At 44.0% G+C, this 16,214-nt stretch overlaps 2 protein-coding genes across 3 annotated transcripts; one reads left to right on the top strand and one right to left on the bottom strand.

Annotated features, from left to right (window-relative positions):
• Positions 1-2,330: 2,330 nt before the first annotated feature.
• Positions 2,331-7,668, bottom strand: LOC143103736 (acidic mammalian chitinase-like). 2 transcript variants are annotated; one of them, XM_076267535.1, is made up of 11 exons: positions 7,635-7,668; positions 7,080-7,109; positions 6,769-6,970; positions 6,307-6,363; positions 5,788-5,953; positions 5,327-5,451; positions 4,858-4,981; positions 4,336-4,521; positions 3,732-3,857; positions 3,016-3,154; positions 2,331-2,614 (listed from the first exon to the last, which is right to left on the bottom strand). In XM_076267535.1, exons 1-11 carry the CDS (start codon positions 7,657-7,659, stop codon positions 2,331-2,333), a joined length of 1,464 nt encoding a protein of 487 aa, XP_076123650.1. In that variant the 5' UTR covers positions 7,660-7,668. The 2 variants fall into 2 exon arrangements, with proteins under 2 accessions (XP_076123650.1, XP_076123649.1); XM_076267534.1 differs by having other exon boundaries at positions 2,331-2,653; positions 3,034-3,154; positions 7,635-7,659.
• A 4,966-nt stretch (positions 7,669-12,634) lies between these two features.
• LOC143104463 (uncharacterized) lies at positions 12,635-14,234 on the top strand. The gene is made up of 2 exons (XM_076268551.1): positions 12,635-12,904; positions 13,283-14,234. The coding sequence occupies exons 1-2, from the start codon at positions 12,715-12,717 to the stop codon at positions 14,206-14,208; spliced, it is 1,116 nt and encodes a 371-aa protein (XP_076124666.1). The 5' UTR covers positions 12,635-12,714; the 3' UTR covers positions 14,209-14,234.
• Positions 14,235-16,214: the final 1,980 nt, after the last annotated feature.

The raw sequence follows: 16,214 nt of genomic DNA, 5'->3' as shown, positions 1-16,214 counted from the left end.
ATTACAATTTTTTCGTGAATAGACACTGCAAACCCATGTTTGTTGCCATGTTGTTGAAAAATCTGCGGAATCATTTTATGCAAGCAAACTGCATACAGGGAGCCTTAATTGTTGATGTTGGACATGATAATCATCCAAACATCTTGCATTTTGACCCGTGATGATTCAGTGCTGCCAAAACTCCGCTACCCCCTCAGTCTCAGGTTCCAAGTACCCTGGTCCTGCGCTGTGCTGTGTAAGAGTAGGCCTAGAGTGGAGAAAGCCAATGTGTGCTGCTTTTACTGATATATTTAAAGATACATGCATTGGGCCTTCTAATCCAAACAATGTCAAACTTGGCACTGCATGTCTAGTGCAGTGGTTTTCAAAGTGGGGGCCGGGGCCCCCTGGGGGGCCGCGAGGGGGTGCCAGGGGGCCTCAGCAAGTTGGAAGGAAAAATAAAAGGAACAAATAAGCACATTTGAAAATGTAAAATATACCTATTACTATGAGGGTTGTTATACAATGCCATTATAATATTGTGTCGCATATCTGGACATTATATTTTCCATGATAATGACTGTGAATAATAGTAGAGTGATAGCTCTCATATAGCAGAAAGCCCCAAATACAATTTTTCCACACTGTATGCTCTATCGCAAAGTGCTTGTGGCTAAAATAATTATTAGGATTAGCTTAATGTATTTTTACATTTGCCGTAGTATTGTCGATGGGTTTAATAACACATCAAGGGGGTCCTTGATGGAGGAACCTAGTGGTATTTGGGGGGCCTTGTTGTGGAAAAGTTTGGGAACCCCTGGTCTAGTGAGTGTTAGGGAATGAAAGCTCAGTTGCTCACATTTATTTCGTGTAAACTTTTAGTGGTCTTAATGCAACAGTTTACAAAGCAGCTGACAGGGCCACCAAGGACTGTGAGGGAATCAACAGCAGAAAACCCTAATTAGCAAGCAGAAATGTCCTAGCCTGGTGTTTAGGGTGCATCGTAGACAGGTGTCCTATATCTTCAAGAAGAAATAGGAATCACATTTTACCGGAAAATCATCCTACCATGAATACACAAGCCACAATGCTGTGAAACCGTAAGCTATCCATTGTGTTTTTTGGAAGTGAAGTGGAGTAGTGTCTGGCAGCAGAGCCATCGGGTGGACAAACTATGTAACACCAATACTGGAAATCAGAATGTGAGTGTGTGTATGTGTGTGTATGCGTGCATGTGTGTGTCAATTGTGTGTTTGTGTGTGTGTGTGTGTGTGTGTTTGTAAGAGAGAGTGTGTGTAAGACAGTCCTGCATTGTAGCTCCTCATCATTCTCTACCAGCAACCCTTCGCTCAGCACCACCATCTAGAGGCCGATGAGTGTACAGTCACTAAATGTACAGATAAATCAATTTATTTTATACCCCCTATGGATGAAATACCCTCAGAGGATGTCAGGTTAATCATACACATGAAATGTGGTGCAGTTCAGAACATCTCAACTGAAGATAGGGAGATTAAAGCAGAATAATATTGAATTTTTTCATGATTATGGGCTAGTTGATGTGGGCCCTTGAGACCAACATAACATAAAAAATGATTCATCCTTGGTGCCATTTTTTGGGTTTCGGGGGGCTCAGCAGGGGGGGGGGGGTTAGGGTTGAATGAGTGTTGAATGAGTGGCCCCCTGGGACCAAACACATTTTTTCCGTAAGAGTCTAGTGGGGCTACATGCCCACTAAATTTCATGTGCCCCAGTGTTTCAGTGTCCCGGGTATCATTGACCTAGCCTGAAATTCAGAAAATAAAAAACTTTGACAATCCCTTCACGGTAATCATAATAAACAGTTGAATGAATTGCTCCTAAACTGCACTGCCGAGTTTTGCTGTTGCGTTCAGAGACAAAAGCAGAGATGATTGACTTTAAGACATGTTCAATGGCCTGATCTGAAGTAATCTATGCTAGCTCAATGCCACAATCTGTAAGTAGCCTAGGCTGCAGGTTATATTTTAAATCAATATGAGAAATTAAGGCCAAGTCTACATAATGTTTGTCTCAATCAAGTTTATTTATTATCTAGTTTGGTCCAACAAATATGCAGATATCATCTACTCTCGTCTACTCTAAAGTATCTATTAGGCCTATGAAATCTTCAGAAATGTCTGATAACTTTAGGCACAGAGAGAGAAAGAAAGAACAATGCTTGCAATCTACATGATAAGATGAATTCCGACTCTTCAGTAAAGCAAAAAAACAAAAAAAAAAACAAACATGCTCCAAGGTTATTTTTTTATTTCATTTTTTGATGTTCTGCAAACGACGTAGAATGATGGAGTGTTGTAGAAGGATTTGCTCTATGCCCAGTTGCAGCAGGAGCAGGAGGTGTCGAACACCAGACCGCTGGCGCAGTGCTGGGTGTAGGTCCTGCCGCCGGCGCACTCGTAGAAGGTGCCCTTGTTGGTGGGGTCGGGGTACATGCCGTCAGCCTTGCCGGCGCAGAAACCGCTTCCACCGCTGCTGCCGCCGCCGCCACTGCTGCTACCGCCACCACTGCTGCTACCGCCACCACCCTGGGGCTGAGGGGGAGCGTGGGCGGTGGGGGTCACGGGGGCAATAGGCTTGGTGCGGGAGGCGCAGTCTGGGGGAGGAGAGGAGAGACAGCAGGTAAGGCGAGTACCTCATAGTGTTTAGCGGTTTAGAATAATTACAACTGCCGTGGCTCCTGTTAATGATAAGCACGTTTTTAGCATGTGGACTACTTTTGAGGTTGAGCCCTTTTAGTACTGTACAGGGACAGTTCTTATCTTTGGTGGATATAAATATAAATATCTTTGGTGGATATATATATAAATATCTTTGGTGGATGTTGCTTCCATGAAGGTCATGGATGCGGCCCAATACATGCACAGTCACATCAGTTCAGCTTTTGTTAGTGCTGACTGTTGCTGGATCATTCGGGGCAAACCCCTCGTAAGGGTGAAGCCTTTAGAGTTACGCCGGTAAAAGTCAAATGAGTTAAATCAGGCTGGCGTCACTCACTGGCTCCGGTTCCCAGGCCGCTCTTGATGGTGTTGATCAGGGGGTATCTGCCCTGGCCGCAGAAGGTGCCACTGAAGTCATCCAGGTCCAAGCTCCACACCATGGCTCCACCAAACTGGTTCTTCTTAAGCCAATCAATCTGGAACCCATGTACACTTTCAGTAACCGTTTTTTTTCCATTTTTTTCGTAACGGTTTTGCGTAACCGTTAACAAAACCTCACCGGTTTCACAAAAACCGGCGTCGTGTGCACGGCCCCTCAGTCAGACCTCACACTTTCTCATGAACAGTTTCAGTCAGTTAGTAAGTCAGTTGACGCTCTAACACTGCAGGTCATGACATATTACACTATATCAACTGCCTATTTCTTATCATGCTGTGCCACTGTCTGCACAAAAATGTTTTCCTTTCCTCTTTGTAAGCCACTCGATCCGAAACAAGTTAACTTAGTCTTTGATATAGGTTGTAACCTTTGGCTTTGTCATTATCATTATTTTCACTTAGGTGTAAATAGCACTGTTGACTATTGACACCTGGGTGCAAACAGCATCTGCCTTACAGGGTAGTAAACCATGCTTTTTATGTTATTGCCCAGAGCTCCATTTTCTAAGGTGTTGACTATTAAATTCTCCCATAAATACTAAGCCATAACACATGACACATTTAACCATGGAGTTTCTCTGTCACATCTAAGGTTTTGAAATATTAAAAACCTACTTTGGCCTGGAAGCTCTTGACGTTGTCGTAGCCGACCCAGGTGAGCTGGGTGGGTGAGTAGGCGTAGGGAACCATCTGGGCGGAGTCCCAAGCCTGAATGGCTCCTCCCTTCAGGAAGGTGCAGATCTGCGTAGGGAAACAACAGTGACCGTTAAAGTGGCAGGAGTCAAACACAAGCTCCAGTGATGATTAATAAACTCCTGCATGCACAGAGAAACCAATTCAAAACCAATACTGTAAACACAGGAATTTACCACATTTGAGATCTCAGTAAACTGAAGCATAGCATTCATGTACTAATGAATGACTGTGTAACCTTGTGTTGGAAAACACAGCCCCATGTGGGATTTGAACACACAACCTCAGGCATGGGAGACAGGCAAGCTAGCAAGGAGGCTAAAACCTAATGTGGTAGCATCTGTTGTTAGCATGTCTGCTAAAGTATACCTTTAAGTCAGCTCAACAATATAGCCCCATTACGAAAATTCACCAAGTAGGTGTACACTCACAAAGATTAATTTAAGCTCTGACGTGCAAATGAATGACATGATGTTATTTAGAGAAGCAAGCCCAGCTCAAATGTTACTGGCTGGCAGAAACCCACCTCGTAGTAGGCCCAGAATCCGGCCTGCCTGGTGAAGGGTCCAGCAGGTCCAGGTCCGTTAGCGGTGGCACCAACACCGGTGTTGGAGGCGCTAGCCAGTCTGAAGGTGTGTCCATAGGTACCGAAACCAACAAGCAGCTTCTCAGCAGGAGCACCCTGGCTCTTCCAGTAGTTCATGGCATAGTCCTGATCACAGCACAGGAGAGCAGGTTAGGGCAGCATACAGGTACGTTCACATACAACACAGAGGCCGCTGTCTAAAGGTGAGGATCCAGGGATGCAGTAGAGAATATGAATCCACGACACACTCCGCATCATTTAGCATCCTCATGCAATTGCTCATGAGTGAAATCCTGGAAGGGATTTAGACTCTCTAGACCTGTAGGTAGGTGCGTGTGTGTGTGTGTGTGTGTGTGTGTGTGTGAAAGAAAGACAGAGAGAGTCTCACCGTTTTGAAGTAGATAAGGTCTCCCTGGTGTGTGTGTGTGGGAGGGTGGGTGGGTGAGAGAGAGAGAGTCTCACCATGTTGAAGTAGATGAGGCTTCCCTGGTCAGTGGGTCCCTTGTACAGGGGGCTGTTCTCACCAGTGACGTGCTCCCAGGAGCCATGGAAGTCGTAGGTCATGACGTGGAAGTAATCCAGGATCCTGACAAGGACATGGAAATGGAACTCAGATGGAAATGGCTCTGCTTCTGGCCACCATTCATAGTGTGTGTGTGTGCTGTGTGGGTGTTGCTACATATTAAGGATGTTGTCAGACCCACTTGAATTAAATTCATACTTAAATAATTAGTTATTTAGCCCACAATCTGGCATAAATATTTTTTTTCAGGCAATAATTGATTTACAACCCTCCCTAGCCATGCCTGCTAAACAATGTGCCAGTATATTTCCACTACAGAAACAAATGACCAAGAATTTTGGTAACTTTTAGACCTAGCAGGTTCTTGGGTTCTCCCAGTATTCTCTTTACTGACTGAACCAGACTCACTTGCCGAGCTCAGCGATCTGGTATCCAGTGTCGATGGTGCCCTTGCCGGCGGAGACGGCAGCGGTCAGCATCAGACGAGGACGGTTGGTCTTGGTGCCCTCAGCCTCGAAGGCAGACAGCAGCTCCTGTATGCACAAGACCAGTCAGTCAAGTCAAACAGTGATGTCAAATGGTCATCTGGCTTCACAAATGAATTATGATACAGACATTCATAAACATAAAATCATGTTAATGAGTCAAAATAGTATTTATACACAAATATGGGTAACTGGCTAACAGCTAAACGGCTAACATTTACTTTATATAGTAGAAAACACAATCACACAGACAGTTTTTTTTTATGAATGTGACCTGTAGGTCATGAGTAACTGATGTAGTGTGTTATGTAAAGTGCCCAACGCCCCCTGCACACACATACACACACACACACACACACACATATTGTAAGCTGTAGTTGTGACCTGGGTGAGGGTGGTGTAGAGAGTCTTGTCGATGGCAGGGCTGCCTCTGGATCCAGGGTACTCCCAGTCAATGTCCAGACCGTCAAACTCGTACTGCCTCAGGAACTTGATCACAGAGGTGATGAAGGTCTGACGGTTAGCACTAGTAGACACCATAGCAGAGAACCTGGACAGGGAGACAATATCCATGATTGACTAGATTCCCTACTGGTCTCACTACAGGTCTCATAACTGGTCTCACTAGGCTACAAGCTGTTTGTTTACTGTTTATGGCTGTTTATGTGATAAGTAAAAGAACTTGAATTTGAACTTGAACAAACAAATAAGAAGACTGAGGAAAGGAGAGAGAGAGAAAGAGGATGGGCAATATAAATCAGAAGAGAGAGTGAAAGAGTGATGTAGGTAACAGTAATTAAATAAAAGAAACTTGGGGAAGGTTGTTTACTTCCTTAGCTGGTGAATAGTCACTGCAGTCATGGACCTTAAAGAAATCTCCTGTGTTCTGGAATCTGTACTCACTTAGGGGTTCCCATGTTCCATCCACCGATGGCCAGAAGGGTCTTCAGTTCGCTGTTCCTGTGGGACACATCAGAACATTGAGTTGAACCCAGGGCATTGGATATGCTTTAGGGAAGTTATGGTCTGAACACGGCATGTCAGCTGTGATGTGGGGATTTTTTTCTCTTCTTTTTAAATATATATATTTAAAAATCAGACTGTAGTCTAAACTATAGGGATTTATCTATTTCCTTATATAAGATTGGTAAATGTTAAATTAAAGTTATTTTATCTTTGGAGATCATAAGAGGAAAGTTTATAAAAAATGCTTATCAACAAAATCCCCCACACGTCTGTTCTTCTACCTCCGGTTTCCTATCAGGACCGGTTACATTACAGACAGCCGTGCAGCTTCGGTCAACCTTTACACAGCTGGTTGTGTACGTTTTGGTTCATGTGATGCTTATTGCTACAGATACTCACTGGTTCTTGAGGGCCTGGAACTCAGCATAGAGTTTCTCGTCATCCCACTCAAAGCTCTTGATCTGGTTGTTGTCCATGGTGGCGAAGGCATAGATCAGGTGGTCACAAAGGCATGGGTCGATGTCGGTGGGGAAGTACTTCCCAGCTCCAGGCCTGTACTGACCCCAGTTGGTGAAGTAACATGACAGGAGATAGGAGGATCCTGGGATACACACAGAGAGGAAGAGAAACGTCACTGCCAGGCCTGACTGATAGACACTCACATGGTGTGTGTGTGTGTGTGTGTGTGTGTGTCAGGAGAGCGGTCTTACCTAGCTGCGCATGCAGCAGGAGAGCCAGACCTGTTGCAGAGAGGAAAGACAAGCAGCCATTTTTATTTCTTATAATACAGGATTACAAAGTAGGCCATCTGGCCATTCATCTGTGACTTGCATTACATTGACTGTTACCATTTAAAAAAGGTAGTTATCCCCAGGCACATAATATTCAGGTAGGTAATAGATCGGTAGACAAACTGTTAAAAATCACTTGTTATAATAAGTTATAATGCATAAATGGTTAAGTGTTCAAACAACAATTTCTGTATCTTAGAGGATAGTCATGTTGCTTACAACAAGCTCCCGTGAGAATGTACCATGCAGAAATATTTGTTGCATTCTATTTCTTAAGGCATTCTTTTTTGTCATTGAGTAAAGACTTTCTGTCCACATATACAAATATCTACTCTAAGACAATATAGTTGCAGGGTTGCTAATTCAGAATAAAAGCATGTGTCAATGTGGATTTGTAAAAAATCTAAAATGTTACAATTTGTACAGTTTTTCTTTGTTATAGTGAGAGGTCTGGAGTTCCAAGGAGTGACTTACCAACGCAAATGAGAAGCTTGCCCATGGTGCCTCTGTACAATGATCAGTGGGCAGCCGTGGCCTTATATACGCTCAGACCATCACCACTTATCGCCCAATCTCACCCAACAACGTTTACTCAGGGGCTAAAACTACCATACATCCCTTACATCAGCAAGATGCAGGTGTTTGTCCAAGGGAATTTCTGCTACGTTCTCTCCTTGTGAGACCGATAATGCGTCCTTGATTTGAGATACTGTCAGCGATATTTCCCTTACTCAGCACCTGTTCTGTTACTACCTGCCCAAATGCATCCATGCCATTTGTTCAAATTATATTAGACAAAAAGCATGCATCAACCCCCTACATCTGATTGCCATTCAAAATAATTTAATGTTAATATTTCTATAGGTAATGTTAATATTTCTATCTTTCTCTTGAGGTGACAGAGATTCTTGTATATCACCTCTGAAAGTTTCCACTGACCCTGCTATTTGGTTTTGATAATGTTAAGTACAAATAAGAACATGACTTACTGATAGGACAAATCCACTCACCAGCGCTAAAATATTGTTCCATTAGGCACAATGAACACCAGTAGGGGCTGACTGTCAGAAAATTACTCCACATAAGACAGCTTTCTATTTTTTTTAACGACATTGCGCAGTGACATACTTACGACCTTCAAAACTTTGTTAATTATGTACTTTGATTTCATACAACATTACATTACATTTGATATCATGGGCATCCATATGGTTGTATTTCAATAGTGCTTATTCAGAGGTGACTCAAGGTCAACAGAACGTGACAACACATAAAGCAATGGCATTTTCACAGTAGTAATTGAACACACATTTATTACCACAACCAGAACAGACATGTAGTAGTGTGTGTGTGTGTGTGTGTGTGTGTGTGTGTGTGTGTGTGTGTGTTTGATCCTACAATGTATGTATTTTCACCCCCAGTGAACTTTGTATGGCCATTAACTCTGCTGTCACAAATCTCCTTGCAAGTGCTCTTGACCATGGGGCCAAAACAAAGCAGCTGATCATCTGATGAGGCTGTCAAAGATCTTAAAATCTATGAACTTTATAACCCTATTTTAATTTCCATTAATTTATCAGGTATAATTACACCAAAAAGTTGGAGACACAAAAGCCACAAGGATATTGATTTCTCTTTCTATAAACAAATGAAACATCTTTGTGTATTGGTTGTGTTAGACCAGGTGCAACCGTAAACGTTTCACCTTTACTGATTAAGTGTTTTGCATTTTACTGCTTGTACTCTGTATTGTTAGCCTGGAAAATCCAGACCCTGATAATCTAGAAAGATTAAGGGTCTGGCCAAGAACAATGTAATAGCCCAACTCGAGGGGCGGCAACAAGCATGCATATAAAAATCTCACTGCATGCAATTGGATAACACTAGACCATGTTTACTCTGAATGATTTCGGACTTTGACGCAATCGGATAACACTACAACCAATGTGTACTGTTCTCCAACGTTGCAGTGCTGTCTTCATCAGTTTAGCTGGTTCCCCGGAAGGTTCCAGGGTACTGTATTGTAGTTTTTTGACAAAAAGACTCAGTGAGGCCTTTAAATGTTTGTATTTTAATGCTTAGTAAGGAAAAACAAAACATTTTTTGTGAAAAAATAGGGCTTGTCCATCTTTTTCATATTTCTTTCTTTTATGCCGTCTTTAGCTTTTCCCTTCAGTCATAATGTGTTGGTCATTCTCTTTAATCTCGCTCTTCTTTCTCTCCTTTATTTCTGCCTGTCTCTTGACAGCCTCCAAGATGATCTCCTTCTCCTCCTCGTCCATCCAAAGGTCATCTGAGTCTGTGTCGCTCTCGTCGTCATCCTGGGACCACTGCTTGGCCATCTCTTCAGCCACTTTTTTTAATTCTTCCCTCTCTCTCATTTTCCTCAGTTCCTCCTCCTCCATCTTTCTCTTTTTCTGTTCTTCATCCTCTGTTAGCTTCATCTCTTTCATTAGTTTCTCCTTTTGCTCTTTTGCTTGCTGCTCTTTGACTTCTTTCTCTGTCTCTCTGTGGATTCGCTCCTGCTCTCTCGCTTTCTCTACCATCTCCTTCATTTGTCTCTCTTCCTCCTTTGTTTTAATCTCCATCTCTTTCAGTTCTCTCTTCCATTCTGTTGTTTCTTCTACCATCTCTTTCATTCGTCTTTCTTTTTCCTTTGCTTGTTTCTCCATCTCTAGATTCATTCTCTCCTGCTCTCTCACTTCTTCCACCATCTCCCTCATCTGTCTTTCTTTCTCCTTCACTTTTTCTCTCATCACTCTCTCATTGTCTCTCACTTTTGCTTCCATCTCTTTTATCTGTTGTTCATCCTCCTTTTCTTTTTTCTCTGTCTCTCTGAGAAGTCTCTCCCGCTCTCTCGCTTTCTCTTCCATCGCTCTCATTTTTCTTTCCTCATCCATTGCTCTTTTCTCTATCTCTCTTTCCATTCTCTCCTGCTCTGTCGCTTTTCCTTCTGCCTCTCTCATCCATCTTTCTCCTTCCACCACTTGTTTTCTCAACATTTCCTCCTGCTCACTCACTTTCTCTTCCATCTCTCTCATTTTTCTTTCCTCGTCCTTCGCTGTTTTCTCCAGCTCTCCCAAGATTCTGTTCTGCTCGATGGCTCTCTGTTCAATCTCTCTCATTTTCATTTCTCCTTCCTTCGCTGTTTTCTCCAGCTCTCCCAAGATTCTCTTCTGCTCGATGGCTCTCTGTTCAATCTCTCTCATTTTCATTTCTCCTTCCTTCGCTTTTTTCCTGCATTACTCTCATTGTTCCCTGCTGCTCTTTCACTCTCTCCTCCAGCGTTCGCATCCGTTCCTCCCCTTTCAGTACCTCCATCTCTTTCCTCTTTACCTGCTCTCTCAGTTTTGCCATGTTTTCCGCCTCAGCTTTCTTGAACTCTTCTAGTTCCCTCATTTTTCTTTCCTGCTCTTTCACGATGTTGACCATCTCTCTTAGCATTCTCTCTTTCTCTCTCACTTTCTCTGCCATCTCCCTCACCCGTCTCTCTTCCTCCGCTGCGTTTGCTCTCAGCATTTTCTCTTGCTCTCTCGCTTTCTCTTCCATCTCTCGTATCCATCTCTCTTCCTCCTTCACATGTTTCCTCAACATTCTCTCGCACTCTCTCACTTTCTCTTCCATCTCCCTTACCTGTCTTTCATCCTCCTTTACTTTTTCTTTCAACATTCTCTCTTGCTCTCTCACTTTTTCTTCCATGTCTCTTATGTGCCTTTCTTTCTCCTTCGCTTCTTCCCTGAACATTCTCTCTTTCTCCCTCACTGTCTCCATCATCTCCCTCAGTTGTCTTTCTTTCTGCTCCACATTTTCTCTCAACACTCTCTCCTGCTCTCTTGCTTTTTCCTCCATCTGCCTTATCGGCCTCTCCTCCTCCATTGTTTTCTCTTTTAACATTCTCTCTTGCTCTCTCACTTTCTCTTCCATCTCTCTTAGATGTCTCTCTTCCTCCACTGCTTTTCTCTTGAGCTCGTTCATCACCCTCTCCTGCTCTCTCATCGTTGCCATGTTGTCATCTCTCTTTCTCAGTTTTTCCTTTTCCATCACTCTCTCCTCCAGTCCTGTCAGCTGGACACCTTGTCTCTCTATCTCTTCCTGTTTTTTCTTCTGTGCCTCCAGATAGATACTGTAGATGTAAAAACACTGTGTTAATGACTGAACCCATACATAAACTTCCAGTATCAGCATATTACTGATGTATAGAGTGAGTATAGAGTACATACTGCCTCTCCCACCTTCTCCAGTATCTATGTCTCTCCTGCTATATATATATACATATGTATATATATGTATGTATGTATGTATGTATGTGTGTGTGTGTGTGTGTGTGTGTGTGTGTGTCTGTGTGTGTGTGTGTGTACTCTAGTATTATTAATGTATAGAGTACATACTGCCTCTCCCACTGTCTTGCCCACATCTCTTGGGCCTTTCTGTCCAAAGCCTCTCTCATGCTCCGTAGCTCGTCCCTCATACTGTCCCTCACCACCTTTCTCTCCAGCTCTTTCACCCACTGGTCCAGCTCTCTCTTGTCGGGAATCGCCCGTGCCAGGCACGCCTCCTGGGAGCTGGAGTCCAGCTGCCCTTCAGAGGGGACATGTGGAACCCTAGCAGAGTTTTCGGCCATGTTTGAATCACCAGGTCTTGTGGTCTATACTGGAGTCCTTTGCTTGTTTGGCTTTCTTTCCCTGTATCTGTAACACTGTTCTGGGGAAGAGATACATAATTTGGCCTATGTGAGACTCGCTGTCTTTAAAGAGAAAAAGGTCTCTTTCATTTAGAATTTGAACGTTAAAGTTATACTGCTTGTATAAAGGTGCTCTTTGATAAGAAATTATCGCATAGCCTAGGCCTATACATTTCTATGTTCATATACTCTTTAAGATATTTTCATATATTTAAGAATACTGACACAACAAAACGGTATTACATTACATTAGACTCACCTGTAATCACCTGTACTTGTTGACTGATTGCTGTAGAATGAAGATCTGAAGCTCTTGACATCCCCTTTTAAATGTTACCATGGTCACCATGACATGCATAGAACTTTGAGCATCGCTGGATTATGACACATAATCAAGATGATTCTAGAACTCAGTGCAAGACTGTTTGGGAAGTTGTAGCCTAGCCTACTGTTTTTTTGTTCAAAATTGTATTTTGTTCAATAAACACATAATAATAAAATAATAATAATAATACTAATAACAACAACAATAACAATGCCGATAATAGCTGTATTATTATAATTATCATTACTTCTACTAGCCTACTATTATTATTATTATTTAAAATGTTATTATTATAATGAAGTAAACTATTCTAAATTAAATTAATATTCAACTCTCTACTCACTTTAATTTTCTCTCATTCTCTCTTATTGTTCCAAACCCCGACCAGTAGGTGGCGGTGACGCCCAACATCCTAGGACAGGGGAAAAGAAAAAAAAAGGAAGTAGACGCCGATGTTGCCGAGTGCCCGAAGAGGGGTCCGGAGTGCCCGCTTGTTTATCATTTAAATATCTTGCGAACATAGTAAGTGTTATCTTTCGTTGTGGAAAATGACGAAATTGGATGTGTTGAATTTGTATCTCAAGGAACGTTTAAAAGTGGCCGCAGATGAGATATTTCAAGTCATCAAGGACACGATACTAGAATATCAGAACGAAATCGCCTTAACGAAAGAGGAAAACCGTGACTTGAAACAAAGACTGTCAGATGTTGGTGCCATCTCCGCCGGTATACAACGAGGTAATAAACAAAAATAATTTGTTTACAAATGTTCGACTATGTTTATATCTCAACTGCCAGGTTGTCACTATGCAGTATGGCCTCCTGTTTCATTTTAGAGTGGGTCAACAAAGGCCATTCGACTAGGCCTACGTCCCCAGAGTTCCCCAACTATACTATCTCCCTACTAAGGCTGCTGTCGTCACTGACTGTAATGCTGTAATGAGTCGACTACTACGGGACATTCAAACACTGACGTTTTTTCCCCCTAATGAGTTATTATTCAACCAAATAGGTATTAATGTTGTAGTCCAGTATAATAATGTTGTAATGGCCCAATGTGAACTGGGATCAGTGCTGTTTGTGCTGACCCTGCTCTGTTGACCTCTCTCTTGCCAGTGCTCTCTGCAGAGAGACGCCAGCTGAACCCCTCGCCTGTATGTGAGCGCGAGCTCAGTGCAGCACCAGCCCCGGGTGACCCACAGTCCCCCGAAGTCATCGAGGTCAAACATGAAGAAGGCCCGCCCATGGCAGTCACACCAGGAGCAGAAGAACCTCAGGAGACGGATCTAGTCACGACACCTCCTCTCTTTAACACTGACCATCATGAGCAGAGACTCCCTGAGACCTTCGCAAGTTACACGCCACACATGGCAGAGGTCGGAGGGATGGAATCTATCTCCCCTGGCCCACCTCAGCCAATCAAAATAGAGGATTGTTCTGAGGAATGCAGTATAATAGAATTTAACACAGAGCTCCCCCATACCAGCTCTATGCACTCTGAGGGGTCTGTGGAGGCCGGTGGGATGGGAGTTGGGTACATTTCCGACAGTTCAGGTGCAGTAGAGTACCTGCCGCAGAGTTATGCCCAGGGACCAAGCACCCTGTTGGGGAGAGACTTGTCTGAGCTTCCCCCTCAGACCTCCACCATGGAGCCCGACCACCACCACCACACACAGCACGCCGAGGGGCCGTTTTACTGCACGCTCTGTGGCAAATGTGTGGGCAGCGCCCGGGAGATGACAATCCACAAGCAGGTGGTGCACGGCAAAGAGAAGCCGTATCGGTGCGGTGTGTGTGGCAAGTGTTTTCGCTACTCGGGCAAGTTTAAGGAGCACCAGCGGATCCACACGGGCGAGCGGCCGTACCGATGCCACGTGTGCTTCAAGGGCTTCAACCAGACGGCGCACCTGAAGGTGCACCTGCGCACACACACCGGGGAGAAGCCCTACAGCTGCCCGCTGTGCGGCAAGCGCTTCAGCCAGTCCAGCCAGATCAAGGGCCACTTACGGACACATACCCGACACAACAGCTCACTCACGTGAGCTCAGCTACACACACACACACACACACACACCACACCACACACACACACACACACACCACACCACACCACACCACACCACACACACACACACACACACACACACACACACACACCAACCACACCACACCACACCACACCACACCACACCACACCACACCACACCACACCACACCACACCACACACACACACACACACACACACACACACACACACACACACACAAACACAAACACACACACACAACCGACACAGCTGACACAACAACACACTCACGTGAGCTCAGCTACACACACACACACACACACACACACACCACACACACACACCACACCACACCACACACACACACACACACACACACACACACACACACACACCACACCACACCACACCACACCACACCACACCACACCACACCACACCACACCACACCACACCACACCACACCACACCACACCACACACACACACACACACACACACAACCGACACAGCTTACACAACAACACACTCACGTGAGCTCAGCTACACACACACACACACACACACACAACCGACACAGCTTACACAACAACACACTCACGTGAGCTCAGCTACACACACACACACACACACACACACACACACACACACACACACACACACACACACACACAACCGACACAACAACACACTCACGTGAGCTCAGCTACACACACACAACCACACAACCGACACAACAACACACTCACGTGAGCTCAGCTACACCTATACACACACACACACACACACACACACACACGAACACACAACACACTCAAGTGAGTGCAGCTACACACATTTAGTTACATCATTACATTTGTGCAGAGGACACCGTAGGAAGGATTTACTACTGCATCAGTAAATACTACTACTAGAGGATAAGAGTGTCTACATTAGAAGTACTGGTCAAGTGTGATTGGAGGAGAAAGTGGTAGAAGAAAGAGGGAAGAGAGAAGTGCATGGTAGTGTGTGTTAGATTACACACAGTCAGACACAACACTCACGTGAGCTCAGCTATACACACACACACCCGCCACAGCGCATGTGAGCTCAGATACTGCACACAACCACCACAACATGATCACGTGAGCACACACTCATATCCACCAATGTAGACTCACATACAGCCACCAGCACTACCCACCCCTGCCGCGGCTCACACTCGCATAACCTCACTGTGCGCCATGACACGAGTGGTTATGATCGACGTATAGACACACTGAAATCACCTGTGCGGTCAGTACCGAAGTGTATATGATGGATGTCATGTGGACACACTGAAATCACCTGTGCAGTCAGTACAGAAGTGGATATGATGGATGTCATGTGGACACACTGATATCACCTGAGCAGTCAGTACAGAAATGGTTATGATCGATGTCATGACACTGAAATTACTTGTGCGGTCATAACAGCATCCCTTCCATGCTTTCCGTCTCTTTGGACAGGAATGCTCAGTGGGGTTACATGAGGTCTTCTTGCAGTGTTTGTTATTAATATGGCAACTATTGAGCAGCAGTGTTTTATAAAAACAAATTTGACAAAACAAATGATCGTAAGCTAATATACATCAATATCATCACATGGCTCGAGATGTGACCTCTTTGGCTCACAAGGTCAGATTATACTTTCCCCATGATTGCAGGTACATGTCACAGTGTTTAAAAATAAAAGTCAGCCTTCGCACCATGTATTAGTATGGGCTTAAATAATGGACTGACATGGGGTCAGATGTGAAATCAGCGTCTTATTTGCAGAGGTGTACAAATGCACAGGGCTGAGTGATGTTTTTATCGCTGTTTGTCACTGGATGTATGAATGTAATCATGTTTGTGTAACTAATCATGTTTGTGTGACCGTAATCATGTTTGCGTGAATGTAATTATGTATCACTGTTTGTCGTTTGATGTATATGGGAAGAATATGTATCATAGTTTCCACACTAATAAAAAAAGTGGAAACTGAGTTCACTGTGTTAAGGGC

The sequence above is a fragment of the Alosa pseudoharengus genome, unplaced genomic scaffold (assembly GCF_046254945.1).
Source record: "Alosa pseudoharengus isolate Yale_2024_CS ecotype anadromous, Long Island Sound unplaced genomic scaffold, YU_APseudo_1.1 YU_APseudo_1.1_scf_5, whole genome shotgun sequence".
Lineage (NCBI taxonomy): Eukaryota > Metazoa > Chordata > Actinopteri > Clupeiformes > Clupeidae > Alosa > Alosa pseudoharengus.
This window is presented reverse-complemented; position numbering and strand designations above follow the sequence as displayed.

Excerpts from the sequence above, each read along its gene's own strand:
- LOC143103736 (XM_076267534.1), bottom strand. The coding sequence starts at position 7,659 with ATGGGCAAGCTTCTCATTTGCGTTG. Across the intron at positions 7,110-7,634 it reads CAAGCTTCTCATTTGCGTTG|GTCTGGCTCTCCTGCTGCAT; the intron begins GTAAGTCACTCC and ends TCTCTGCAACAG. Across the intron at positions 3,858-4,335 it reads GATTCTGGGCCTACTACGAG|ATCTGCACCTTCCTGAAGGG; the intron begins GTGGGTTTCTGC and ends TTCCCTACGCAG.
- LOC143104463 (XM_076268551.1), top strand. The coding sequence starts at position 12,715 with ATGACGAAATTGGATGTGTTGAATTTGTATCTCAAGGAACGTTTAAAA. Across the intron at positions 12,905-13,282 it reads CTCCGCCGGTATACAACGAG|TGCTCTCTGCAGAGAGACGC; the intron begins GTAATAAACAAA and ends CTCTCTTGCCAG.